The following is a 22,922-nucleotide window of genomic DNA, read 5'->3' on the forward strand; positions in this document are numbered from 1 at the left end:
GGCCCCGCGAGTCCAGGGTCTGCCCGACTCATGCCTGAGGGGCCGCGCGGGCGCCCCTCGCCGCCTTCCTGAGGCTCTCCCCGCCCCGGGCCGGCGGCGCTGCAGGCTCCGCGCCGGGAGAGAGGCGGGCGGCCGGGCGCGGTGCCGCTCGGGTGGTGCCGTCCGCGCAGGCAGCGAGTGGCAGCCCCGGCCCGTGGGGTCCTCGGCGGGGCGAGCCGTGCGTTGCGCGCCGCGTGGGAGCAGCCGCCTCGAGACTCAGCGCGGGGAGCGCGGCCGCTGCTGAGCCGGAGCCATGGGCGGCCTGGAGAAGAAGAAGGTACCGGCGCCGGCCCCGCGGGGCTGCTGCCTGGGGCTCGTTCCCCCGCGCTGGGCGGCGGCTCCCGAGCTCGCTTCTCCCCGGTGCTGCCGCTCGGGGAACCAGCGGAGCGTGGGCCGCGTGTCCCCGCGGGGCCGTGGGCTGCACTCGGTCTCCTCCCGGGCGGGCCGGGGCTCCGCTCGCTGCCCGCAGCGCGTCGGCCCCGCTCTCCGGCGGGCCCGCCCGGCCGCCCCTTTCTGTGCAGGCAGGAGCGAGGTGGAGCGCAGGGCACGTGCTGGCTCCCCTTAGCCATCGGGAGCGTCACCCCCCCTTGCTTTAGTGCCCTTCGTGGTATCTGCTTCCAGTTCTTAAGATGCCCACAAATCGCTCTCAGCTGGGTGTCAGGGCACCTCGTGTAAATCCCTTCTTGCCTCAGCTGCTGTGGGTTCCTCCTGCATGTCCTGCACTCGGTAGTAATCCAGAGAACGTTATTGCTATCGATAGATTCCTGAGATCTCAGGTAGCTGTTCTCTAAAGGATCCCCAATTTGGAGGTGAGCATCTTTTTCTGTATCTCGGATCCTGTGTGAGGTAGACTGCTTAATATTTATACTGAGTTACTCATCTCACCGTCTCTGAATCAGTCACTAGTTTTCCTTGTGCTCGGTGATCCCAATTCAAGGAAACTTCTGTCCCCTATGCTGCTAGTGAATCTGTGTCCTTGTTTTTTCCAAAGTACGAGAGGGGATCTGCCACAAACTACATCACTAGAAACAAGGCCAGGAAGAAACTACAGCTGAGCCTCGCAGACTTCAGGTAAGGAATGGTTTAAGGTTTCAAAGTGAGGTGAGAGAAGCTGAAAAATGTTGAATTGTCAACCTTGGGTATTGACTTGTTCTGTTCATGTATAATGTGACTTACAGTGCAAGAGCTGTCCAGCCTCCTTTTGCTAATCTGTGATAGTCCTGCCCTGCAGGGTTCCTCTTCTAGAGGCGAAAGGGGATTCTATTTGCTTATGTATATATATGTTGCTCCTCTGAGCCAGTTCAGTCTGTTTTCTGTGTTAAGGCTGCTAGTAAGCATATAAAGAGGTGTGAGCATCTGGTCTTAGGGCTTGTCCACGCTGACACTTTACAGCGCTGCAACTTTCTCACTTAGGGATGTGAAAAAACGAAGCCCAAGTGCTGCAAGTTTCAGCGCTGTAACGTGCCCGTATAGACAGTGCACCAGCACTGGGAGCTACGCCCCGTGTGGAGTTGATTTATTTAGAGTGCTGGGAGAGCTCTCTCCCATTGCTTGCTGCGACTACCCAAGCCACATTAAAGCGCTGCCAGTGTAGACAAGCCCGTAGTGAACTGTTTACAAAATCACAGTTTTTCTACCCTTTTTTGCACATACCTGGGGCTCAAACTTTAGATCCTCCCCAAGTTGAACTCAGTTCCTCAGACTCTATCTCAGCTAGTACATGATACTCACTCTCTCTCCACGGAAACCATATTGGAAAGTTATCAAGGGTAAAACTTGTAACTCCAGGTTGGCCAAGCCCAACTGATGCACCAAAGAGATTCAGATCCTCATGTGTTGCATTGGAAAGCATGTAGAAGTGTACAGTGTGGTGTACCATGGGTGTCCAGTAGCACTGTTTCTTGGGAAGCTTTGGCAATGCATGGTGAAGCAGAAACAAGTTGCCCAGGGGTGGCTGGCAGCAAGGGTCATCTTCACAGTGTGCAACTCTCTCCTTCCCATAATGTTATCTAACTCCCATAATTTTTTGTCTTTTTAAAAAATATATATCCCACACATCTGTACAGCCCTCTTCCTTGCTGTTTGTCACCTTTGACAGAATCACGGAACCTGTACAGCTCTGCCCTATTGGTACGAGTGTTGCAAGCACAGGACGCATGCTCCTTCAGTATTTACAGAGCCTGAAGAAGAACTGAAGTACATTAACTCCTCACTTAAAGTTGTCCCTGTTAACGTATTCGCAAAAAGAAAAGGAGTACTTGTGGCACCTTAGAGACTAACAAATTTATTAGAGCATAAGCTTTCGTGAGCTACAGCTCACTTCATCGGATGCATCTGATACATCGGATGCTGTAGCTCACGAAAGCTTATGCTCTAATAAATTTGTTAGTCTCTAAGGTGCCACAAGTACTCCTTTTCTTTTTGCGAATACAGACTAACACGGCTGCTACTCTGAAACCTGTTAACGTATTGTTGCTGATCAATTAGAGAACATGTTTGTTGCTCAATGCTCCCTTATAACCTTGTTTATAAGGGACCGCCTGCTTTGTCCGCTGTTTGCAGAAAGAGCAGTCCGTTAGAGCAAGCTGGTGGGGGCTTGAAACAAGGGTGGGCCAGCAGCCCCCCATCAGCTCCCCTAAGTTTCCTGTGCGGCAGCCGCCCAGCAGGCTATCAATTGCCAGCAGTTCAGCTGTCCCTCTCCCCACTGCCCTGTGCTGCTCCTGCCCTTTGCCCTGGAGCTGCTCCCGAGTGCCCCCTGCTTGCTGTGCAGTGGGAGAAAAGGGGTGCTAATGTCAGGGTGTCCCCCTTCCTGCCGCTCCTGACCCCCATCTCCTCAGAACAGGGGAGACAGGATGGGGCTCAGAACAGAGAGAGCTTGCTGGCAGCAGCTGCTCTCTTCTTTTTGCCTTTTTAAGTAGATCGGCAAGTTGAGACGAGTACTTGTGGCACCTTAGAGACCAACAAATTTATTTGAGCTTAAGCTTTTGTGAGCTACAGCAAAGACAGTGTACTTAAAGTGGGGTCAGTGTACTTAAAGGGGCAGTGCGCATCTCTCTCTCTCACACACACATGGTGTGTGTCTCTGTCTCTCTCTTCCATGCTGTCTCCCCTCCCTCCATTCGTGCTGCCTTGTAGTGTGTGAGGCTTGTAGTATGTGGAGGGCTCAGCCAAGTGCTAGTTCATCATTTAGCAGTAAGGCATTCCCTGGGAAATATGCCACCCTCTGACTCCCCCCCCCCCCCCCAGCTTCACATCACTGCTGTGTACAGTATTAAATTTTTATTTAAAACTTAGACTGTGTGTATGTATAATAAATATAAAAATAGTCTTTTCTCTGGCAAAAAAAAAATTCCCTGGAACCTAAACCCCCCCCCCCCCCGCACCTTTACATTAATTCTTATGGGGAAGTTGAATTCACTTAACATTGTTTCACTTAAGGTAGCCTTTTTCAGGAACATAAGTACAACGTTATGCAAGGAGTTATTGTAGCGGGGAACAAGATGACTTCTTGGAGGGCAGATTGCTGTGGGACGTAGCGAGAACCCATTCAGAGTTGTTGATGATGTTCACAGAGCAGCTGTACGTGGTGGAGTGCCTATTCTGGGACTGAGAAATGAGCACTTACTGGTGGGATCGCATCAAAATGCAGGCTTATGTTGACAAGCAGTGGCTGCAGCACTTTCATGTGTACAAGGCCACATTCGTAGAACTGTGTTGAGCTCACCCCAGCCCTTCAGCGCAGGGACACCAAACTAAGAGCTGTGCTGGCAGTGGAGAAGCGAGTGGAGATTGCACTGTTGAAATTTGTAATGCAGGATTGCTACTGGTCAGGTCATTCTCAGCAATGTGCAGGACATAGTGGATAGCTTTGCAGCAATGGGGTTCCTGACCTGTGGTGGAGGCATAGGGTTATATGCGTGCCATCTGTTTTGGCACTAGACCACCTTGCCACAGAGTACATCAACAGAAAGGACTACTTTTCTATGGTCGTGCAAGCGCTGTGGATCACTGGGCACACTTCACTGACATCAGTGTAGGCTGGTTCAGGGAAAGGGCATGATACTTACGTCTTTAAGAACACAGGACTGTTCATAAAGTCACAAGCATGACTATTTCCTGCCATTGGTGATGTTAAAATGCCAATGGTGATCCTAGGTGACCCAGCCTACCCTTTACTCCCCTGGCTTATGAAGCTGTACACCGGCCACCTCAACAGCACCAAGGAGAGATTCAGCTACCGGCTCAGCAGGTGGAGAATGACACTTGAATGTGCTTTTTGGTTGATTGAAGGGACATTGGTGGTGGTTACTCACAAGATTAGATCTGTGGGGAGGAAATTCCAAATGATGGTAGCTGCCTACCATGTCCTGCATGATATCTGTGAAGTAAAGGGGAGGAAATTGCTGCTGAGATGGAGGGCAGAAGTGGACTTCTGTCTGCTGAGATTGAACAAGGGCTATTGGAGCTTAACAGGGAGCTATATGGCTCAGGGAGGATTTGAAAGTGCACTTTACTCCTGGGGGAATTCTGCACTGTTGTGCATGTGCAGAATATATGGGCCCTGCATAATTTTTTTTTTTTTCTCTGCAGAAAATACATTCTGCTGGAGATGTGCTGCAGTTACACTTTTCACCCACTAGGGGCTGCTGTGGCACCAGGACAGAGAGCTCACACTCAACAACCCTCCAGTTCATATCCAGGTCCCTTCCCAGCAATTACTTCCCTCTCCCTTAGCTCCTCCCTTATCCCTGACTCCCTCAAGCCTTTGCACTGCTTCTGAGGGGTGTGGGAAATATGGGTCTGTATTGTTGTTTACTCCAAGTTCTCTATTAATATACCTAGTAAGAAATCTATTTGTCAAAAAACATTTCCTGAATCTTTTTGTTGTCTGTATTGTTAGACATACTTGCTGACATATATTTTTGAAATTAATTACCAAATTAATTGAAACTGATGTGATTATCTTGTGTTATTCTGACAAATAAAATTGTCAGAATTTTCCATTTTTTGCTGCCAAATTCCCCCAGGAGTAGCACTTTAACAGTGAGCCACAGTAATGCATTGTGGTATAACGTGCTCTCCCTGACCCTGCTATTTTGGAGCCTGTTACAAACTGTGTGGTGCTTGATGTACATCAAAGAATATAATACTGACAGTGCACCTATTAATTTTGTGGTGCTTGGTGTACATTTCTGGTTATTACAGTGTGTGTCACTGACCTTATGGGTTGTGTCCCACTGTGTACGGTAACAAGTAAGTGGGTGCTTTCAGAACTGCTAGGCACTCTGCAGCATATGCTGTGAACAAAGAAAGATGAATTAGTTTTCCAAATAATATAAAGTTATTCAGTAACAATACCAATGCAAACAAAGGCTGTGTGATTTAAAAGCAAATACAATTAAAAACTTGTTACATTCTGTTTTTTTAATATATTAAGGGGAAAGAACATTCATATCCATTTTAGTTGCACACACTGATATGTGAGAGCTATGGCTGCTATATATGTGAAGCTGTTGTCCTTAATGTCCCTTGGAGTAGAGTAGCAGTGTTTATTTTCCTCCCTACTGTTCCATGACAGTGGTTTGTGGGGTGTTAGTATCTCTGTCAAGTGTAGATTCATAGATACTACGGTCAGAAGGGACCATTCTGATCATCTAGTCCGACCTCCTGCACAGCGCAGGCCACAGAATCTCACCCACCTACTCCTACGAAAAATCTCACCTATGTCTGAGCTATTGAAGTCCTCAAATCGTGGTTTAAAGACTTCAAGGAGCAGAGAGGCCTCCCTCAAGTGACCCATGCTACAGAGGAAGGTGAAAAACCGCCAGGGCCTCTCCAATCTGCCCTGGAGGAAAATTCCTTCCCGACCCCAAAAATATGGCGATCAGCTAAACCCTGAGCATATGGGCAAGATTCACCAGCCAGATACTACAGAAAATTCTTTCCTGGGTAACTCAGATCCCATCCATCTAATATCCCATCTCAGGGGATTAGTCCTATTTACCCTGAATATTTAAAGATCAATTCCTTACCAAAATCCCATTATCCCATCACACCATCTCCTCCATAAACTTAACGAGTAGAATCTTAAAACCAGATAGATCTTTTGCCCCCACTGCTTCCCTTGGAAGGCTATTCCAAAACTTCACTCCTCTGATGGTTAGAAACCTTCATCTAATTTCAAGTCTAAACTTCCTGGTGGCCAGTTTATACCCATTTGTTCTTGTGTCCACATTGGTGCTGAGCTGAAATAATTCCTCTCCCTCTCCTGTATTTATCCCTCTGATATATTTATAGAGAGCAAGTGTAGAATGAAGCTCTTCAGGTCTGTGGCATGGCATAGATTGATTGTTGTCCTCTTTGGCTTTCTGGTATGCCTAACACAATTCCTTTGCTTTCACTTGGCGCTGCTGCTGGTCCCTGTTGTACCTTTTCTCCTGCATCTCCCATGCAATCTGCTCGTAGGTATTTACGTTTTTATGGCTGGTCCTTGTCTGTGGCTGTGCCACTGTAAGGCTTCTAGTATAGACATAGCTTCAGCCTGTGATACAGGTATGTTATATTCTTAGGAAAGTGCCTTGAGTAGCACAGCTGTCTTAGAAGGGGCTTGAATCTATATTCTGAAAGACTGCACATGATGACTTAGGCAGTACTTTATAGATCGTGCTATAAACAGTTGAGAGAATGACTGCTGGGCCCAGTGCTGCTTTACGCTGTTTGGAACGTAGCCTTGAATAGTAGGTTCCAAACTCTGCTACTGCTCTGTATGCCGCAATGCTGTGTATGGCGACTTAGCACAGATCCTGCAAAGTCTGTTGCAGGGAGTGTCCCAAACCACTTTCCAAGCAAACATTAGACCCATGCAGGGGGTGGGCTTGAGTATTTCCTGGTTTTCAAAGGTTTGTTTACCACCCACTGTCCACCTTGTAGAAGGGCACTAGGCCACCTTAACTCTCTATTAATGAAGTTCAGGGGCATCCCGTTACCAATGCCTTGAGCCACTAATGTCTTTGTATGGTTTCTCATCTCCTCTGTGTCTGTGTTACAGGCGTCTGTGTATCCTGAAGGGGATCTACCCCCACGAGCCCAAACACAAGAAAAAGGTGAACAAAGGCTCCACTGCTGCCCGGACCTTTTACCTCCTCAAAGACATCAAGTTCCTCCTTCATGAGCCCATCGTCAACAAGTTTCGGGAGTATAAGGTAGGCTGGAAGGCCCAGGGCCAGCTGAGCCCTGTGAGTTATATTAGCTCTGTTCCATTTGAAAAATACATTCCCCTACCACCCCTCTACATACAGGCTCTGGAGCTCCTGGCCTCCCTTGCCTGGGCTGCTGTCCACTTCCCATTAGATTGTGTGTGTTCCTAACGTGCCATGGCTCTTGGGGCTGCTTTTGTCATGGGCAGTCTGGGCTTTGGAAATTGAAGGAGGCAGGCACCAGCTGCTCTGTGTGACTTCTTAGGCTGGTGACCTGGTAGAGTGGGAAGCTGCAGATCTGAAGCCTGCCTGGGAGTCTGTCACTGCTGGTGCAGATGATCTGTTGCTGTAGATCCAGCTGTGCTTGTTAACATGCCACAGGACCTTTGCTTAGGATTTTAGGCCTGTGTGAAGAGACGCAGGCCTAGTGGTGGGGCACTTATATCGGCACTAGAGAGCAATAGTGGGCTTTAATTCTGAGTGGGTGGAGTGCCTAGTTTATTACTATGTGTGAAGGGCAGAGCAGCATGATCCTGCTAAGAGAGTAGTGGACTGGGAGCCAGGACTCCGGGGTTCTTTCCCCTGCTCTGCTCCTGACTTTCTGGGTGACCTTAGACAAGTCCCCTTAGTCCTCTCTGCCACTGCGTGATGTGCTGGTGTGCTGTGAGAAGGCAGGTTTTGAGGCCTGTTTCCTGTTGGGTCTGTTAATCGAGCCCTTGGCCGTGATGGGAATGTGCTGTATGCCTTGACCTGAAGTGTGATAGGTGCTGGAGATGGTCACATGATTGCATTCCCTTGTATCAACCCCCTGGCCTTTGTCTCTGCTCAGGTATTTGTCCGGAAGCTCCGGAAAGCGTACGGGAAAAGCGAGTGGAACACCGTGGAGCGGCTGAAAGATAACAAGCCCAGCTACAAGCTTGACCACATCATCAAGGAGAGGTGAGGTGGAGATTGCCAGGGTTGGGACACTGATAGCACAGTGTGAAGCAGCCCTGTTCTTGTATAGCAGATAAGGTAACCACATAGGCTGGCTGGAACTTAGAAGGCTTAGTCTGATTAGTGAGAATCCATCCGAGCAAGCAGCTGGACCAGGGACTGTCACGCAGTAGGACTTGTACCTGGGACACTGCTTGGGCTTGATCTCAGGCAGCCTCTTCCAAGCATCGAATCCCACGACTGCAGCTCATGTAACTGACTCATTCCAAGATAGAATCATAGAACTGGAAGGGACCTCAAGAGGTCATCTAGTCCAGGCCCCTGCACTCAAGGCAGGACTAAGTATTATCTAGACCATCCTTGACTGGTGTTTCTCCAACCCCCAATGATGGAGATTCCATAACCTCCCTAGGCAATTTATTCCAGTGCTTAAACACCCTGACAGTTAGGAAGTTGTTTCTAATGTCCAACCTTGCTGCAATTTAAGCCCATTGCTTCTTGTCCTAGCCTCAGAGGTTAAGAAGAGAAATATTTTTCACTCTTCCTTGTAACAACTTCTATGTACTTGAAAACTCTTATGTCCCCTTTCAATCTTCTTCTCCAGACTAAACAAACCCATTTTTTTCAGTCTTCCCTCACAGGTCATGTTTTCTAGACCTTTAATAATTTTTGTTGCTCGTCTCTGGACTTTCTCCAATTTGTCCATATCTTTCCTGAAATGTGGTGCCCAGAACTGGACACAATACTCCATTTGAAGCCTAATCAGTGTGGAGTAGAGCAAAAGAATTACTTCTCGTGCCTTGCTTACAACACTACTGCTAATACATCCCAGAATGATGCTTGCTTTTTTTTGCAACAGCGAAACACTGTTGACTCGTATTTAGTTTGTGATCCCCAGATCCCTTTCCGCAGTACTCCTTCTTAAGCAGTCATTTCCCATTTTGTATGTGTGCAACTGATTGTTCCTTCCTAAGTGGAGTACTTTGGATTTGTCCTTATTGAATTTCATCCTGTTTACTTTAGACTGTTTCTCCAGTTTCTCCAGATCATTTTGAATTTTAATCCTATCCTCCAAAGTACTTGCAACCTCTCCCAGCTTGATATCGTCCACAACCTTTATAAGTATACTCTCTATGCCATTAACTAAATCACTGATGAAGATATTGAACAGAAGCGGACCCAGAACCGATCCATGCAGGACCCCACTCATTATGCCCTTCCAGCATGAATATGAACCACTGATATCTACTCTCTGGGAACGATTTTCCAACCAGTTATGCACCCACCTTGTAGTAGTTCCATCTAGGTTGTATTTCCCTAATTTGTTTATGAGAAGGTCATGAAAGACAGTGTCAAAAGTCTTACTAAAGTCAAGATATACCACATCTACCACTCCCCCCCCCCCCCCCCAATCCACAAGACTTGTTACCGTGTCAAAGAAAGCTATCAGGTTGGTTTGGCACAATTTCATAGAATATCAGGGTTGGAAGGGACCTCAGGAGGTCATCTAGTCCAACCCTCTTCTCAAAGCAGGACCAATCCCCAATTTTTGCTCCAAATCCCTAAATGGCCTCCTCAAGAATTGAACTTACAACCCTGTGTTTAGCAGGCCAGTGCTCAAACCGCTGGGCTATCCCTCCCCTCAAATCCATGCTGACTGTTACTTATCACCTTATTATCTTCTAGGTGTCTGCAAATTGATTGCTTAATTATTTTCTCCATTATCTTTCCAGGTACAGAAGTTAAGCTGACTGGTCTGTAATTCTCCTGGGTTGTCTTTATTTCCCTTTCTATAGATGACTATAATTGCCCTTTCCAGTCTTCTGGAATGTCTCCCATCTTCCATGACTTTTCAAAGATAATTGCTAATGCCTCAGATATCTCCTCAGTCAGCTCCTTGAGTATTCTAGGATGCATTTCATCAGGCCCTGGTGATTTGAAGACATCCAACTTGTCTAAGTAATTTTTGATGTGTTCTTTTCCTATTTTAGACTCTGATCCTACCTCATTTTCACTGGCATTCACTATGTTAAACGTCCAGTCACCACCAACCTTCTTGGTGAAAACCAAAACAAAGAAGTCATTAAGCACCTTGCAATTTCCACATTTTCTATTATTGTCTTCTCCCCTCTTTGAGTAACAGGCCTACTCTGTCCTCGGTCTTCCTCTTGCTTCTAATGTATTTTTAGAATGTTTTCTTGTTACCTTTTATGCTCCTAGCTGGTTTGATCTTGTTTTGTGCCATGGCTTTTCTAATTTTGTCTATACGTTCTTGTGTTTTTTGTTTATATTCATCCTTTGTAATTTGGCTGAGTTTCCACTTTTTGTAGATGTGTTTTAGACCATTGAGGATCTCCTGGTTAAGCCACGGCGGTCTCTTGCCATACTTCCTATCTTTCCTACACACTAGGATAGTTTGCTGTTCCTGTGAGCTGCATCGTTGCCTTTAAAATGTTTATAAACTGTTGCTTATGAGCTGAAGAGACAACGGGGCAAAGCAGGGTTGAGCCTGCACAACCTTAGTACAAGTTCCAGGCCCCAGGGGCCTGTGTGACACCTAGCAGGATGTCATGGGTTCCCCTTCTCTCCCTGAATGGTGATTTCAAAGGTGATGCTCGGAGTCGCTCCTAGAGAAGTGTGAATCATGCAGATCTGCCCAGTCACGTGGTGACTGCAGTGAAACATGAAGGATGTACCCACCAACGTGCCGTAATCCGCAGAGCTGATCTGTGTTCCAGTGGTGCCTGGAGGCCTCGGCTGAGGTCAGGGCACCATTGTGCTAGGTGCTGTACAAACACCTCATAAGAGACGGAGAGCTGACAGTCTACATAGACAAGACAGTGGCTGGGAGGGAAAACAGCCAGAGAAGGGAAGATGCATGGCAGAGCCAGGAGTAGAACCTAGGTCTTGTGGCTCCCAGATCAGCAGCCTAGCCCAAGCCCATGCTGCCTCCCATCTCTTTTGGTAAGAGCTTTGTTGCAGGGCTTGTTCTATGTGTGTAAAGCACCATGTTGTCTGACAGCGCTATGGGGCAGACTTTCAAAGGTCACTGGCACCAAACAATGCAGTGAGGCGCCTACTTTTGAAAACTGCCCTAGGTGCCTAAATACCTTTTGAGACTCTGTCTCTCTTCTCCTGCTGATTGTAAAGCTAAGGTATTGGGGTATGGCCAATCACAGTAACACCAGTAGCAGTGCAGACCAGCTGGACACTGGAATCCATAGTAGGTGTGGTGGTACCAAAAACAGACCAAAGGGAGTGTTCACAAGTTAATGTGGTGTGGGTTGGTGAAATGTGCATTGTACACAATGCAAACACATGCAGCATACAAGCCAGGGAGCCACAGGTGATTGCACAAGTCAGGCAGCAGGAACATGATTTATTCTTGCACTAGTGAGCTTCCCAGGCTGTCTCGATCTTGTTCCTCCCCACTGTGTATTTCCTCTTTGCCACAAGTGTAGGTGTCCTTGGTGTGGCTTGTTATTCAGTACCAGCCTGAATGGCACCAAAGTGGGTCTGGACTCCGACCCCACACTAGGGGGAGCGGGGTGTCTGCAGATTCCCTGGCTTTGTTCGCATCTGGTGCCAGCTGTGGTAGTGAGGAGCTCAGGGATGAGAGAGCCTGCTCTCTAGAACTGGTTTGAGATGTCCCCAAACTTGGTTCACAGGGGCCACCCAACAGCTGTTGGAAGGCTCCAGTTTTTGGCCACTTCTGGGCTGAGTGCGAGTGCCGGCCTATTAGCGGTGTGGGAGGATGCTGCTATTTGGAGCCCCCTCCTGCTTTCACCGGGATTCTCTCCTGTGTTGGATGCAGGTACCCGACCTTCATTGATGCCCTGCGAGACCTGGATGACGCACTGTCCATGTGCTTCCTCTTTGCCACCTTCCCGCGCACTGGCAAGTGTCACGTGCAGACCATCCAGCTGTGCCGCCGCCTCACCGTGGAGTTCCTCAACTACATCATTGCCTCCCGCTCCCTGCGAAAGGTGAGAGTCCCCTGCCAGCGCAGGCCCTTCACCTGACTGGGCAGTGCGGTGAAGGCATCGGCGAGAGGCACCCTGGTGTGGCTGGCTGGGCAGTTGGGCTCAGAGATGCCTTTGGTTCCAGAGCATCTAGTCACCAACTAATGCTTGCCCTGAGAGTTCCTGGGGAGAAGCGAGCGAGAGGCCTTCTGCAGAAGGGCAATGCTATGCTGTTGTCAGCATGTGCTCTGGAAAAAATTCACACTCTGGATAGCGAGGGGTTAACGGATGTCAGTCTCCTGCCTAGTACAGATCTGAGAGCCCTGCTTATGCTGCTGGAGGGGGCCTGAATACATGTAGGATTCACAGTGCGCTAGCCAGGCTGTCTCCTTTCCTGCCAGTGGCCATGCCCCCGCCCCGCGCCCCTTCTTTAGCTCCTCTCCCTTTGCTCTCCCGCCAGGTGTTCCTGTCCATCAAAGGGATCTATTACCAGGCCGAGGTGCTGGGGCAGCCCATTACCTGGATTGCTCCATATGCCTTTGCCCACGATGTGAGTACCGTGCGCTCTGCTCCTGTGTCTGTCTGTCCATCCCCCAACCTCAGTAAGGCCTGTGAATAAGATGGGGTGGGGGAGCTCTAGTATCCTCCATCAGTTTTGGGGTGGGGGAGTCCCAGGAGAGGGCAGGGTGGCTCCTCGAAGCTGCTGTAGCTGAGCTGCCCCCCAGGGCCTGCATGGCGCATGGTGCTCAGGATATTATGGGGCCTAATGCCCCGGGAACCGTCTGAAACAGCCTCTTACCTGCCCCTCTGGGGAGCCCCTGCCTCTGGGTCAGTCACCACCCTGCATGCACTAGTCAGCAACCCTGGTGCATGGCTGTACCAGCCCAGCCGGCTCATTGTTCTCCTCTTGGGCTGAAAATAATTAACTTTAAATACTTCTCTGAACTTTATTAAAGATTAACGGGCTGGGTGGCTGTGAGTGGGACGGAAAGAGGGACGGAGCCTTCCCTAGCGAGCTCCCAGACAGCTCTGATTGGAAACTCAAAGCTGGTCCCATCAGAGAGGGTGGGGTCTCAGCCCTTGTCCTGGGGTCAGGGTCCCTCATTAGCTGCTAATTGACTCTACACAGGCCAGGTCGGAGCAGACTCAGGGCAGTGTGGGGGTCCTTTGCTGCCGTGGGGGAAGTCTGTTGTGATCATCTTGACAAAGAAGGTGGGATTTGTTTCCAGTTCAATCATGCTGGAGCTGGGACTTGGAGAGCAGATGGGGATGCTAGTGTCTGAGCTTCAGGAGGGGAGCCAGGCTTAGACTACAAATGTCATCTTCTGTAAACTCTCCTTTATATGAAGACTGTGACGTGCCACAAACAGGACTGTCCTTTGCTGCGCAGGTTAGAAGTGATATGAGAGTGCGATGGACAGCGAACAGAGCAGGGTCCTGCAGGGACAACGGGGTGATCATGTTGTGATGGACTTTTGATGCACATGCACAAGGGGGCAGAGTTAAGATTGAATGGCCCCTTCTGTCCCTGCTCGTCAGCATTTCACTTCACTAGCTGTCTCTCTCTCCCTCTCTCTCTCTCCATACTTATCTGGCCCCCTGCTACCATGGCATCTGAGTCCCACAGCACTGCTAAGAGGGCTGTCCACCCCATTGTACAGGTGGGCAGTGGAGGCACAGAGACTAAGTGACTTGCCTTAAGTCACAGGATATTTGTTACAGAGCAGGAATCGAACTCGGGTCTTCCCAACACCAGGCTAGAACGCTGGCCACTGGGTCTTCTCTCTGGGTTTGGTCTAGTTATAGATTCATAGAGTGAAAGTCAGACAGGACCACTATGATCATGTAGTCTGACCTGCTGTATGACACAGGCCGGAGAACTTCACGCCACGATTCCTGTATCAGGCTCAGAACTTCTGGCTGAGCTAGAGTATCTCTTTGAAGATCCTGCTCTCCTCCCCTTCTGACATGTCTTATTGACCTCAAATTCTAGTTTCCACTGCTCCAGGAATGTCTTCTCTTCTCTTTTTCTCTCTTCGTGGCCCCCCCCCCATGTCTCTGCTGGGTTATTCACTTACTGGCTGGGGATCTGCATTGTGCCCCTCCAGTTGACTAGAAATCAGTGACCTTTGCTGACCTTTAAGACACTCTGGGGCCTCTCCTGAGATCTGCCAGACCTCTGCAGACTGAGCAGCAGACCGTCCCAGAGATGCTGTACAGCCATCTCCAGCTGAATCTGCCCATCCAAGGCTTTGGCCACAGGTGGCACCCTGTGCATTTTTCTTTCTCTTGGTGATCCCTTGGAGGGTCTCCACGGGTCATTGAACTGAGTCTCACAGGCAGGACCCAGGAGCCCTCTCTGTTAATTGTGTGCTTTAAGACCAACCTCCCATCCTCTTGTGACTGCGGTTGCAGGTCTGCCATGCTCTGGGGAACCTCTCTTGCGTGGGTTGATCTTCGCTTCAGGGTTGACAGAAACGTTCCCTTGTTCCTTGGCTGTCCTGGGGTTCCCAGGGCAGAGTGTGGGGGACGTGCAGCCAGTGCCATGTAGGGACCTACTCTGCTGCTAACACATCATACCCTGCCCTGCTAGGGGACTGGGTGGGCAGGACTCTGCAGGCTCCCTCCCGTCAGCCCTCAAGGACCTTTTCCCAAGGTTGTTACCTCCCAGCAGCGCCTGCTGAGAGTGCTTAATGAGCAGCCTGGAAATGGCTGGCCTGGGGCATGGAGGCAGCTCCTGTGAATGCTGGGTGGGTAACTGTGCGAGATGGGGCTGGGGCGAGGGGGGTGAGTCTTAAATGCAGAGTCGGTGAGTTTCTTCCTGCCGTTGCCTGGAAATTGAGTTCTCCCTGGCTTACTGCACATGGGGCTGCTACCACTGCAGAGGGCTGAACAGCACCTTGTCCCCTGCTTGGGGGGAAACAGCCCTGTTCAGCTCTGTGCTCCGGCTCTTGGAGCTGAGCATTTACCAGGCAGACAGTTCCCAGGCTTGTTTGGGAGGCAGTATAGTGGTGGGCTCTGAGTGAAACTGAGGGGGATATAGGAGCGGGAACTAGGGTTGTGGGGAGTGCTGCAGCTCCCCCAGGTTTCACTGAGAAGTTGCTTACAGCAGAGGTCCCCCAGTCTGTGCTGCATGCCCCTCTAGGGGGTGCTGAGGAACATTTTGGGGGCGTGTAGCACAGCCACTCTTGGTCCCAGCTCTGCAGGGGGGGAAAGGTGCTGGTTATCACTTTCTCCCTAAGCTCTGTTGATGCCTCTGGTTGACCTCCCACCGTCTCTTCCAGCACCCAACGGATGTGGACTACAGGGTCATGGCAACCTTCACGGAGTTCTACACCACGCTGCTGGGCTTCGTGAACTTCCGCCTCTACCAGTCCCTCAACCTGCATTACCCCCCCAAGGTGATGGGCAGAGGGCACTACCGGGGTTTATGATCCCAGGCCCCTGGTAGCAAGTGGAGAGGTGACTCTTGCAGCAGGCCTGAGGGACTGCAGTGTGATCCAGGTTCTTCCCCTTGCCCGGGTGCTTAGTGTTGGGGAGCCAGCCTGCCCCTACTGGTGGGGAGGGAGTGCTGTGGATGGGCTCAGCAGGGTTGGATCCTGCTGGAAGGGTGGTGACTGCCTGAGGGGCTGGGGAAGGGAGCAGCAGGATTGTGCCAGACTCTGTCCCTGCCTTCACCCCTCTCCCCTCTGTAGATTGAAGGCCAGGCTGTGGCAGAGCAGAAGCCGGAGGAGGGGGAGGCGTACGCCATGGACTCAGAGAGCCACATGGAGGTGAGAGGCCCTGCCTGCCATGCAGACCCCACATGACACTCTGGAGCTAGTTAATGGGCCATGGGCACAGACCCTGCCATTCTTGGCCGCCCTGGCTGGGGGGCTGGGCCCCTCTCCCTGGTGCACTCGGTAACGTTTGTAGCCATGCAAACAAAAGGGACCTTGATCTCCGAGGCAGGGGCTAGAGGGGAGCCATTCCCCGGTGCCATGCAATGGACCAGGTGCATTATGGGGCTTCCTTTGAGCCCTTGGGTATTGGCTGCAGCTGGAGGTGGGATAAGAAAGAGGACCCTCGTAGGACCTACAGCCTGCTATTTCTGGGTCCTGCCCTGGGATCGTAACCACCTTTCCGAGCAGCCTCCCCCATATGAGGAGCTGTTGAGTAACACATTGCTGCTTTTTCCCACTGCAGAAGCTGTCAGCTCTGAGTGCCAGCCTAGCCCGAGTGGTAGCGCCAAACCCAGAGGATGAAGTGCAGGTGGATGAGTTCCCAGTGGATGGGGTAAGAGCTCAGCAGGTTGAATTTATCACTGCTCCAAGTCTCCACACACCTCGAAGGAGGCTGGCAGGGAAGGGACAGCCACAAGGGAGGGAGCTCCGCGCTGTACCTCTCCTTGTCTAGGTTTGGCATGTGGGGAGGGGAGGGCATGGCAGAGGAGCCTCTCATAGTGCCTTGCTCTGGCCAGGAGAGTGCGGAGCAGGAGGCGGCGAGGAAGGAGGAGCAGGAGGCAGTAGAGAAGCAGAAGAAGCTGTTTGAGGGGCTGCGGTTCTTCCTGAACAGAGAGGTGCCTCGGGAGCCCATAGCCTTCATCATCCGGTATGTGATGATCGCACTCTTCCTCCCTCAGGGCGAGGCCTGGGGAGGGGGCAAGGGACCTGGTCTGAACTGGGTGGGTGCCAAGTCCGGAAGCAAGGGCAATATTAGTGATGGAGGAAGCCCATGAGCCGTCTGGAGAACCTCTAGCCATGAGAGCAGGATTAACCCAGGCGTGATGCTCTGGGGAGCCCAGCCAGTGTCCCTGCCTGCGAGAGCTACCCAGCGAGGCTGGGGTAAAGTGCCTGGAGCAGCCTTGAAGCCTGGCTGTGGCTGTGAGAAGGTGCTGTGGGCCCAGGGGCCTAGGCACATTCCCCTGGGCCCCTTGACAAGGTTGAGGGAGGGGATCTGCATTCCTGATCCTCTTGACAATCCAGGCTTCTCCAGTCTTAGCCTCCTGTCCCTGCAAGTTTCCACTGCAAACAGTGAGGCCCCTGTGTGTCCCGCATGGGACTCTGTTCCCTGCCCCTCGGCTGGTGCTGGGCCCTCCCCGCCCAGCCTGATTCACGGGCATTTCTCATTGGGCAGGTGTTTTGGAGGCGAAGTGTCTTGGGACAAGTCCATGTGCATCAGTGCCACCTACGATGTGAGGAACCCAACCATCACCCACCAGATTGTCGACCGGCCCAGCCTGGGAAAGCAGGTCATAGGCAGGTGAGCTCTGCACCTTTGCCTGGGTGAGATCTGATCCTCTGCACAAGCGGCCGGAGAGGCCAACTGACTATCCTGCTCTGGAGCCATCCAGCCCTGCTCTTTGCCCTCAGTGTTTCTGCCCTGGGCGCCTGTCTGCTGGCTTCAGTGCACTTTGAACCAGGCCTCAGTGAGGTGTCTGCCCCAATCCCCTTCTGGTGTGCAAGTGGCCTGCTCCATGTTCTAGGGACCCTGCTGGGGGTGGGGGCCATCCATCCACATCCACTTCTTCTTGGCTCTTCCTTCCCTCCATCCCTCTTGCTCACTCCAGCCCTCTCCCCACCCTCCTAGGTATTACCTCCAGCCACAGTGGGTGTTCGACTCAGTCAATGCCAAGATGTGCCTCCCGGTGGCTGATTATTTCCCTGGAGTGCTGCTGCCCCCGCACCTCTCGCCCTTCGTTTTGGAGAAGGATGGGGACTACATCCCACCTGAGAAGCTGAAGCTACTGGCTCTGCAGAAGGGCGAGAACCCAGGTAATGGGGAGGCCAGGTCCCTAGGATCCAGCCAGCTTTCTCACCTTGGGCATCCTTTGCCTCCCTCTTGGCATTGGTCCCTCTCTCCTTTTGCCTTCCCGTCCCAGGTTATCGACAGGTCCTTTAGGAGCACAGACCTGGGAAACATTTACCTGGGTTCTCTGCCATCCTATGCCAGACTGGTTCTTCCTGCTCTGCTTAGGGGTTAGAATCCTGAATGGTAACTCTGCTCTCTTGCCTTCTCTAACAGAAGAGAGCAGAGAGGAGGAGGAGGATGAAAGTGTTGATGATGATGATGATGATGAAGGTTCAGAAGGAGAACAACACTCTGAAAAGGAAGATGAAGGGAAACTGAAGAAGCTGGAAGAGCAGCGATCCCAGGGAAAGGTACCATGCATAGCCATGGAGCCAGCATCCCCATTGTGGTGCAGCTCTGGTCAAGCTCCATGCCTCCCCGTCTCAGCCCTCCACTGGGGGCAGGTTGCTGAATGGCTTCTGTTCTAAGCCCTCTGCTCAGCTGTGCAGAACACTCCCCTTTGAGCCAAATGCTTCCGGACTTGGTCTCTGCAGGTGATGTCCCTTTCTGAGAGAGCAGGGGTTGGGCAAAGGACTTGGAGCTTAAGGTTTCTATTATTTAAAAAAAAAAAAATTCGCTCCTTAATCTTTGATGGGGCTCCTGCAGAATGGGCTGGGACCTCAGCCTGGCCAGTCCAGTCTTTATCCAAGGCTAGTACCTGCCCTTAAATCCAGACCACGCTTCTCCAGCCTCTGAAATCTGCATAGTGATCATGCACATCAAAAACCATTGCTACACTCACAAGTGAAAAGTCGAGACACTGTGTATACTCATGGGAGGTTGGAGGGGACAGGTCCCCCTCTTTGCCAGTACACAGAGGACAGGAGTCTGCACAGCCCCAGCTAGGTAATGTTGGCTCAAGCAGTAGCTGCTCATGCTCTTGGCTCTGGAGGTCCCCGGTTCAATCCCTGGCGCGTTGGGCGAGTTGGCAGCTGTCACATACACATGTTCTAGGGACATGTGTACACATGAAAGTTCCCCCAAGCCAAATAGTGCCATGCTTTCTTCCCTACTTTTTCCTAAAAAAAATAGAAAGGAAACAAATTGCAAAAGCATGAGGGAGCACAGCTAAAGTTCCTGCCGCTGGTGGTGCTGGGCACATGCCCTCTTTCCCATCACAGTCTCTGCCTTAATTTCTGTGTGGGTAGCTCTGAGGACATCCAGGAGGGACCTTGGTGCATTCTCTGCCATGACATTAATGGCACCTTGTTAGTGGGGGTGCTAGCTCAGCGCTCTGCCTTACCTGCAGGCAGTTCTAGCTCATGCTGCCCTGGCTGCTCCAGGCTCAGAGGTGGGGTCCCCTCAGAATAGGGCCAGGGAATGGGCAGTGCCATCTGCAGGGCGGGGGGTGGAGTCCCTTGCAGTGGATGCAGCAGGGGGCTTCTAAGGTCACTGGCTCTCTTGTGCCCTCTCCAGAAGCTGCCAGTGAAGGTGTCGGCGGGCATTGTGCGGCTGGAGGACAAGCAGCAAGCAGCCCAAGAGGAGGAGAGCGAGGAGAAGCGTCTCGCCATCATGATGATGAAGAAGAGGGAGAAGTACCTCTACCAGAAAATCATGTTTGGGAAGAAGCGCAAAATTAGAGAGGTATTGTGGCCGGCGCTCCCTCCCCAGCATGGGGATGAACCCCCTGGTCGCTAGAGCAGGACTATAGGCCTTAATACTCAGCCTGCTCCCACCACAAAGTGCACACTGCTGAAGAGAGGTGGGTTGCCCTAATGGAGCCAGGCTGCAGCGAGTTCTAACTGGATGGGGATGACACAGTACTGGGGGAGTGCTAGGCCAGAAACCGTCCCCACGCTGTGTAAAATACTGAGTGAGGCAGAAACTGACCAGTCCCCCACTTCTGGGAGGTAGGTGGGCATCATCCCTGCTTAACAAATGGGGAAACTGAGGCACAGAGACAGTGACTTGCTCAGTGTCCCAGGGAGGGTTGGAGCCAGTGATGAGCTGCCAAAAATCTTAACAACGGGTTCCCTCTTCACCCCACGAGGTGGTCGTTGCCCACCCCTCCCCCCCATCCACTGACTGTCCCCAGAACCGGGCAGGAGGGTCTTGTGGGCCACTGTAATGGGTGCCCACCCCTAAGAGCCAGAGGGACCTGCCGGGGGGCGAGGTGGGGAGTCCCGGCGATGCTTACCTGGGCAGCTCCCAGGAAGCATCCAGCAGGTCCCTCTGGCTCCTAGGGGCGGGGGAGCATAGCTGGGGTGGAGCAGGAGGAGCAGCTGCTCCCCACCACTGATCACATCAAAAGTGGCGCCTTAGGCGCAGACTTCCTGGGTGCTCCGGAGCTGGAGCCCCCACGGGGAAAATTAGTGGGTGCAGAGCCCCTACCGACAGCTCCCCACCCCACGCCCGGCCCCAGCCCACCTCACCTCCTCTCCGCCTCCGCCCCGAACGCACCGCCCCGCTCAGCTTCTCCATGCCCCCCCCTTCCCGCGAATCAGCTGTTTGGCGGGAAGCCGGGGAGGACTGAGAAGCAGGCTGAGGGTGGCGGAGGTGAGCTGGGGCGGGGAGCAGTTCCCCTGCGCGCCCCCCCCAACCCTCTGGGTTACCTGCTGTGGCGCGAGCGGCCCTCTTCGCGTCCCCCCCCAGCCCAAGCTCACCTCTGCCTCCCTGGGCCTGAGTGGGAAGCCGCCGCTTGCTTCTCAGCCCGCCCCATCTTCCTGTGCCAACAGTTGATTCTCCGCCCCCGCCCCAGGCTTCCCGCGAAGCAGAGCGGGGCGGTGCGTTCAGGGGAGGAGGCAGAGCAGAGGTGAGCTGGGGCCGTGGGTGGGGCAGGGAGCTGCCAGTAGGTGCTCTGCACCCACCAAATTTTCCCCTTGGGTTCTCCAGGGCTGGAGCACCTGTGGAGTCGGCGCCTAAGGTGGCCGGTTAAATTTAGAAGCCCTTTTAGAACCGGCTGTCTCTCGCGGAACAACCAGTTCTAAAAGGACTTTTAAATTTAACAACCGGTTCTAGCAAACCGGTGCGAACCGGCTCCAGCTCAACACTGGTTGGAGCCTCCATAGTGATTAGAACAGAGTTACTGACTCCCAGCCCTATGCTCAGTCCATTAGGCAATGCTGCCTTTCTATGGTGTATACAGAACAGGAGAAGCCACTGAGGGAGGATTGTGCAGTTGGAGACTTTGGCCTGGGTTCAGCAATGATGGAAATGATTGTGTAAACTTCTTGGGGGGGAGGGGGGCTTTTTCTATAACAATTCCCCTGGCCCACTTGGTCTGTAATGTATACCCCTCCCCTCCCCCCCCCGCCCGTACCTTGCCTCTGGACTTGGCCCTGGGGCTTTCCCCTGGCGCTTGCTGACATTCAGTAAATGGGAGCAAGGCTGAGCCTTTTGCTACTGGAGGCACCTTCACCCCCTCCACTCCCCAGGGCATCTGAGTTTCCCCCAGCTCTTGCTGCTTGCCAGGGTGGGTGGAAGTTTAAGCCTGGTGCAGAGCTCTGGCCTGGGAGTCAGCAAGGTTAGGTCCCTGAGGTGGTCCTGGGGTGTCCCGGGGGGCCTGTGTCCATAGCAGTGATGTGTACCATGATTCAGCACCCCCCCCCCCCCCAAAAAAAAAACTAGAGCTAGTGCATGACTTCACTAACCAGCCTGATCCAGCAGCAGGCCCAGAGTTTAGGGGTGGGTGGGCCTGGCCCAGAGGCTAAGATCAGGGTTTGATCTCCTCCAGTGTTGGAGGGGGTTCGAATCTGGCTCTGGCATGACTGTAACAGGCAGGGGGAAGAACTATTGTCAGCGTTCAGTGGTTAATCTGGGCGGTTTCTCCCCCCGCAGGCGACCAGACTTGCTGAGAAGAGGAAAGCTCATGATGCTGCCACAAAATCAGAGAAGAAGAAAACCAAGAAGGTGCGACGGGAGTGATGGGGCTGTCAGGCTCTGCCCTTCCTTCAGGACTGGAGCTACCCCTTGGCCTGGGAGACCTACTTTCTAGGCTGTACCTTGGGCCTCCTCCAGGACAGGCCACACTGAACGGAAGCCAACAGCATCTGGCTGGCCGTGATTTTCAGCTCTGTCGATGCTCTGGGGACACCCCCAATTACCACTTATCCCCTCTATTTAAAACAAAACCAGCCTCTTCCCCATCCCCCGGGACCCCATCCAAGGCTCCTCCATGGGGAGGCTCCGGGAGCGTTCTTTGTCTGCTTCACCCACACCAATGCCAACAGGTCATGGGTGGGAGAGAGCAGTGGATTCCCCCACCTGGTCTCTCCTAGCAGAGCCTCCAGGTAGGCAGATAAGGGGTGTGGAAAGGGAAGAATCCTCCCCATGGCTGCAGCAGATCATGGATGCAGCCAAAGGTCCCCAGACAAGCCAAATGGCTGCTAAGTGTCAGCAGTTCTCCCCGGGTCCTGAGAGAGGAGGCTGTGCCTGGTACAGGCGAACGTCTTGGGGCTCTGGGTCGTACAGAACTAACGGTAAAAACGGGGCCCAGGGTGAGCTGGCCCAGGCCCCGAGCTGGGGCTCCTCCAGCAGGCTGGGTCCCTTGGCGCTTGCGGCAGCTGCTGCTCTCAGAAGGAGGGTCCCTTTGCTGTTTGCAGGCTGGGGATCTGCACAGTCCCTTGCAGGCAGGTTGTGGAGCCTCCCAGGAAAAGCTGCCTCAGCCCTCCCCTCTGCACAGGGGCTGGGGCCTGTAAATGGCTGTGATTTTACTGTACTTTAGTAAAGTCAACTTTCACAGCTGGCCTCCCGTGTGGTCTATTGCCCCCTGTGAGCTACGGTAGCTCAGCCCTCTGTGACAGCTACTGCCCTCCCAGCCTCAGGGCTCTGCTCAGTAGCCTCCAGCTCCTTTTATTTGACTGTAATTCTTCTGAGAGGGAAAAGGTCACCATTCAGAGTGAGCTCAGTGAACTTTGGGTGAATGCAGGAAATCCACTGGGTGCGGATGTCCCACTTGGGTGTCTGTAGCTATATGCAAAAAAACCAAGGAGTACTTGTGGCACCTTAGAGACTAACAAAT

The 22,922-nt window shown here is 52.3% G+C and overlaps 1 protein-coding gene and 1 long non-coding RNA gene across 3 annotated transcripts; one reads left to right on the forward strand and one right to left on the reverse strand.

Moving 5' to 3' along the window:
* Window positions 1-84: 84 nt before the first annotated feature.
* PES1 (pescadillo ribosomal biogenesis factor 1) lies at window positions 85-22,720 on the forward strand. Of its 2 annotated transcripts, none has more exons than XM_038373368.2 (15): window positions 85-316; window positions 1,031-1,110; window positions 7,088-7,241; window positions 8,065-8,174; window positions 11,986-12,157; window positions 12,594-12,683; window positions 15,418-15,534; window positions 15,829-15,906; window positions 16,319-16,408; window positions 16,593-16,723; window positions 17,249-17,374; window positions 17,702-17,886; window positions 18,137-18,273; window positions 19,379-19,546; window positions 21,740-22,720. In XM_038373368.2, exons 1-15 carry the CDS (start codon window positions 293-295, stop codon window positions 21,824-21,826), a joined length of 1,749 nt encoding a protein of 582 aa, XP_038229296.1. In that variant the 5' UTR covers window positions 85-292; the 3' UTR covers window positions 21,827-22,720. The 2 variants fall into 2 exon arrangements, with proteins under 2 accessions (XP_038229296.1, XP_043354044.1); XM_043498109.1 differs by having other exon boundaries at window positions 90-316; window positions 18,134-18,273.
* Window positions 2,094-2,737, reverse strand: LOC122456803. The gene is made up of 2 exons (XR_006275878.1): window positions 2,498-2,737; window positions 2,094-2,264 (listed from the first exon to the last, which is right to left on the reverse strand). It is a non-coding gene; the product is annotated as an uncharacterized LOC122456803 (long non-coding RNA).
* Window positions 22,721-22,922: the final 202 nt, after the last annotated feature.

This window comes from Dermochelys coriacea, chromosome 15 (assembly GCF_009764565.3).
Source record: "Dermochelys coriacea isolate rDerCor1 chromosome 15, rDerCor1.pri.v4, whole genome shotgun sequence".
NCBI classification, from domain to species: Eukaryota; Metazoa; Chordata; order Testudines; family Dermochelyidae; genus Dermochelys; species Dermochelys coriacea.